This window comes from Coregonus lavaretus (genome assembly GCF_964263955.1).
Source record: "Coregonus lavaretus genome assembly, chromosome: 22".
NCBI lineage: Eukaryota > Metazoa > Chordata > Actinopteri > Salmoniformes > Salmonidae > Coregonus > Coregonus lavaretus.
This window is the reverse complement of record NC_140009.1, coordinates 10,062,098-10,067,313: the sequence shown is the minus strand read 5'-3', so window position 1 is coordinate 10,067,313 and position 5,216 is coordinate 10,062,098. Positions and strand designations below refer to the sequence as shown.

Here is a 5,216-nt window from a genome sequence, read left to right as displayed (position 1 = left end):
TCAAATGCATGAGAGAAGAAGAGGAGAGGGAGCGGCTTTAGACTATTGAGACGCACCCCATATCTCCAGCCCAGCCTTCTTCCTACTTTACCACACCTGCCCTCTCATCTACAGTCTGATGCACTGTCTTTGACTGGGCGTGGTCTACCTTGTCAGCTTTAGGTTTAGCCGTAGTCACAGCTGTAACCACACCCACTTTAACGTATTGCCCCTCCCCCTTTAAGTCATGTTTGGCCGCAAAGGGTGTGTCTCCCCTCCTCTTTGATCCATGTTTGCTCCATGGCACAAGGGGAGGTAATTCATCCCCCTTCACCTCACGTTTGGGCATAGGGGGCGTGGCTTTCCTCTGGGGCAGCCGAGGGTCGTCCCCGATGTCGACCGTCAGGTTGGTGTAGAGAGGCTGCAGCTCTTTGGATAACAGCTCGTAGGTCAGAGAGTTCAGACCATCAGAATGCCAGTTGAGCCTAGTCCGTTTCAGAAGGTCAAACCTGTGGAGGTACATGGGGAGGAGAGAGAGATGAGTCAATAAGGCGTGTGTGTGCGTGTGTGTGTGTGCGTGTTTGTGTGCGTGTGTGTGTGTGCACCTGCGTGGATTCTGCTCGTTGCCCCTATCTCCTTTATGCTTGATCATCTTGTAATGTCCGATGGCCACTGGAGGGCGCACTATCTTCATCCCAGACAGACGCACTCTGAGACAGACAGCAACACACAGGAAGAAGGAATGTGTTGATTGGAGTGAAATAACTGATAGACAGCACAGGATTAGATGAGGTAGCGTCTCAAGTTTTTCCTGACCCAATTGATCTCACTAGGAAAAACTCTGGGGCCTACTAATGAGGTGTGTAATCCACTATCATACTGGTCCATTGGTCCTCTATGGGACAGTATGGGTTTTCACACAACCACCTGAACTAAACAAACCAACTAATGGGGAGGAAATCTACCAAGCAAACTGCCCAACAAGCTGACATGTATACTTACTGAGCTCCAAACATGAACTGTGGGGAGAGACACAGCAAAGCCATGGCAGTGAGAATGGAGATGAACAAGGTGTTATGACAGAGGTAGAAATAAAACACATGTGAAGACAAATAGCTTATGAAGAGAGAGAGAGAGCGAGAGAGAGCGAGAGACACATCTTTCAAGGCATTCACTGGTATAGTCACACATGGCTGTCCCTTCCAGACCCTCCCCCTACTCACCTGGCAGCGATGTCATCGTCCTCCCCACCCCAGCCCCAGTAGCTGTTGGGGAAGCCGTTCATCTTCATGTACTGCTCAGGTGTGACCGCAGACACCCCTCCGAAATACTGGGGGTACGGCAACCTGGGTGGGACAAATACCAGAAGATGCCAGAACCTCAGATGACACTTGACATACAGACTCTGATACACTGCATAAACACACACATACCTGTATCTGAACTTGTCCATGGCCACAGAGAGGTGTGTGGGGAACTGATTGTGACAAGTGTAGGTGTTATGGTCGTTTTCAGGCAGCAGATCTACGTCGTGTAGGAAGATACACCCCCAGTCCTCGTCTCTCAGTGCCTCACGGACCCCAACATTCAACAGCTTAGCCCGATTAAATGTAGAGTTACCCCACTGCAGAGGAAAATACAGGGATCAGAGAGCGAGAGAAAGAAAGAAAGAAAGAAAGAAAGAAAGAAAGAAAGAAAGAAAGAAAGAAAGAAAGAAAGAAAGAAAGAAAGAGAGAGAGAGAAAGAGAGAGAGAGAGAGAGATGAAGAGACCTGCTGGACTATGTAGATACTGTAGTGAATCTGTTGTCTCTGTAGGAAGGGGTGGAGGTGGTAGAGTAGGGCTCGGAGGTGAGTCTGGCGGTTACGGTACGGCACCACGATGGCCGTGTGGTGGCGCGGCTCGCAGTCCGGTGGGCTGTATCGGCCTCCCGGTAACACCAACGGGTTCCTCTCCCTGATCTCCTCTAGAGAGAGAGGCGAGGACAGACGCACAGACACAGGACCGACTAGAGAAGAAAGAAAGAGGTAGAGGAGGGGAGATGTATCGTATTATGTAAGAACCTTTATTATTCATTTACATTTACATTTTAGTCATTTAGCAGACGCTCTTATCCAGAGCGACTTACAGTTAGTGAGTGCATACATATTCATACTGTACATAATTTCATATTCATACAGTACATAATCCCTTACAGCAGGTGGCGTGGTTCTCCCTCTCTCACGCTCGCTCGCACACACACATATGCACACACATATTTACCCAGTAGTGGTGAGGGCACCTTGCAGTTCTTCAGCTGAGCCCCTGTCCCTGGGGGTCCGGTGCCTATGTGGGGGGCTGGTGGTGCCCCCAGGTGGCTGAGGTTGGTGTACACGTCATGGGGGCGGGAGTAGTCAAACTCAGGCTGCTCAGAGTGGACCAGTACTGACACCAGCCCCCTGAAGCCCCCCAGGGAGAAGTAGACCACAAAGGCAAACTGGAAGCCCACCAACAGGGCCAGGGTACAGGGGGAGTCAAGAGAGCGACCACAACACGCCATGGCCATGATGGAGGGAGAGGGAGAGAGAGAGAGAGAGAGAGAGAGAGAGGGTGATGGAGCGAAAAAGAGAGAGGCAGAGAAAGGGAGATAAAAGGAGAGAGAAGACACAGAGAAAGAGAGAAGAAGACAGAGAAAGAGAGAAGAAGACAGAGAAAGAGAGAAGAAGACAGAGAAAGAGAGAAGAAGACAGAGAAAGAGAGAAGAAGACAGAGAAAGAGAAGAAGACACAGAGAAAGAGAGAAGAAGACACAGAGAAAGAGAGAAGAAGACAGAGAAAGAGAGAAGAAGACAGAGGAAGTGAAAGACAATTAGATCAGAAAGAGGCTGGGATCAGAGGGGGTCGTGGTAGAGGGATGAGAGAGGAAGGAGAGATGGAGGAGAGACAGAGGGAGGGTGGGGAGGCTGTAGGGGGCTCAGGGGGTTAGGAGGGGGGCATATATGTGTATGAATGTTGCAGCACTATAGCTCCGTCAACACGGCCATCGCTTCAACATCTGACGAGTCACTGCAAAAGACAGGGAACAACACTCAACATTGTATACTGTTACGCAATAACAATGACATAGCAACTACAGAGTGTGTGTGTATATAATAATAATAATAATTTGGTAGGTGCTTACACTTGTCCTAATTCACACCTGTACAAATGTGTGAATTAGAAATGTGTTTTTTGCATATCCCAACTCTCCCTGAGACCCTCGCAGAGTGGTGTGTGTGTGTGTGTGTGTGTTTGTGTGTATGTACCTGTGTTCTGTTGTAGTCCAGACTGGATGATATCAGAATCTGGCCTCTGGCAGAGAGAGTCTGTTCTCCCTCTCTCCTTCTACCCTCATAGTTCCTTATGGAGAAGAGAAAACACCAGCTAGTAGCCTACAATGACTGCAGGACTGACTGACTGATTTCATATCTGAATAGGAAGCCTATAGACTCAAATGTTATTCCTAATTAGGCTACTGTGTTTGACTCCAACGGTTCAGTTACTACATGAACAATGTATGAACTAACTGTAACAGCATTCCTAGCAACTAGGTTTTAGGCTATTACGTTCTGGTCCTCTGCCTATTTCAGTTAGATTTTCTATATGAGACAAATATAAGATCCAATGATACCATAAACAATTACTTTAAAAACAGACTGAAATGTGTAAATTGATGCGTCCATATTAGGTGAAACATAATGTCCGTATCAAATCCATGTCCATTTTATCTCCAGAATAGGCCGTGCAAGCTGTCAACATGACTATTAATAATAATAATAATAATTATTATTATTATTATTGCATTAATAATAACAATAATAATAATACTTCATGAAGTCTAGGCCTAATATTTTTCGTGATAATATTTTCACCTAACTAAACATCATTCTATATCTCTATATCATTGTATTCCTCCTTAATTATAGGCCATTCTCACGTTAGATGCGTATGTCTGCAACATTAATTTCTAGGGCAAAACTCGTTTGTCACACCCGTCGTCTCACCTCCATGTTCCTGCGACGTTCCAAATCTAGCTCCCGGCTTCGAACTAGGACAACTGGGCCGCGCTGAAATAAACACATTCGATGGTCTGGGTGGATGGAGCTGTTTCTGAGTGAGTCCGTTTCCTAATCTCTCTTATCCAGATCGAAATCCTCTACTAGCCGTTTAGAAAGCGCTCTTTCGCATGGTTTAAACACTGAAGGCCGTCGCTCCAGCCGCGTCCATCAGATATCAACATATAAACTGCGGTTCATCTCTCATCCTGGTGCTCAGTAGGCTATGGCGCTGCCGCTGCCGCTGCCGCTACGAGAGGCAGGCATGTAGAGGGGCAAAGAGAACATGACGTATTTTGCCGGGCAAATTCAACATGTTTGAGTGCAGAAACCCTCCCCGTGTTCTCTCTCTCGCTCTCTCTCTCTCACACACACACACACACACACACACACACACACACACACACACACACACACACACACACACACACACACACACACACACACACACACACACACACACACACACACACACACACACACCTTTCCATTCACAAGTTAGTTGAGGTTGTATTGTATTGTGGAACACACATAAGTGATTGTATAGCAGTGGAGGCTCTTCAGAGGAGGAAGGGGAGGACCAAATTAAAATAGTGAAATATGAAAAAAGTTTTTTTTTTTTTTTTTTAGATAAAACTATATTAAATATATTAACGTCACCAAATAACTGAAACGCACTGTTTTGCAATGGTCTACAATAGCCTCAACAGCACCCTCTAGGGTATCTCATGGTGTAGCCGGAGGACAGCTATTTTCTGGCCTTCAATACAATACAAAACCTGGGAGGCTCATCCCATTGGGCAAAAACTGGTTGAATTAACGTTGTTTCCACTTCATTTTAACAACAACATTCAATGTGATGACGTAGAATCAACATGGAAAACTGATTGGATTTGTAAAAAGTCATCAACATAAGGGAATTTAAATATTTTATTCACCCAACTTTTAACATTTTGGTTAATTTCACGTTAGTTGACAACGCAACCAGATGTTGAACTGACGTATGTGCCCAGTGGGATGGTTCTCACCCCCTTCCATAGACTAACACAGTAAAAGTATGACGACCTCCGGAGGACATCCTCCAACCTATTAGAGCTGTTGCAGCATGAACTGACATGTTGTCCACCCAATCAAAGGATCACATAATGAATCTAGTACTGAAAGCA

At 46.1% G+C, this 5,216-nt stretch overlaps 1 protein-coding gene across 1 annotated transcript; it reads right to left on the bottom strand.

The window, feature by feature from the left end:
- Window positions 1–2,517, bottom strand: b4galt3 (UDP-Gal:betaGlcNAc beta 1,4- galactosyltransferase, polypeptide 3; the record flags this gene model as incomplete). The annotated part of the gene is made up of 6 exons (XM_084187647.1): window positions 1–488; window positions 585–689; window positions 1,203–1,325; window positions 1,413–1,603; window positions 1,751–1,986; window positions 2,241–2,517. 6 exons carry the CDS (start codon window positions 2,515–2,517, stop codon window positions 83–85), a joined length of 1,338 nt encoding a protein of 445 aa, XP_084043773.1. The 3' UTR covers window positions 1–82.
- Between the last annotated feature and the right edge of the window lie 2,699 nt (window positions 2,518–5,216).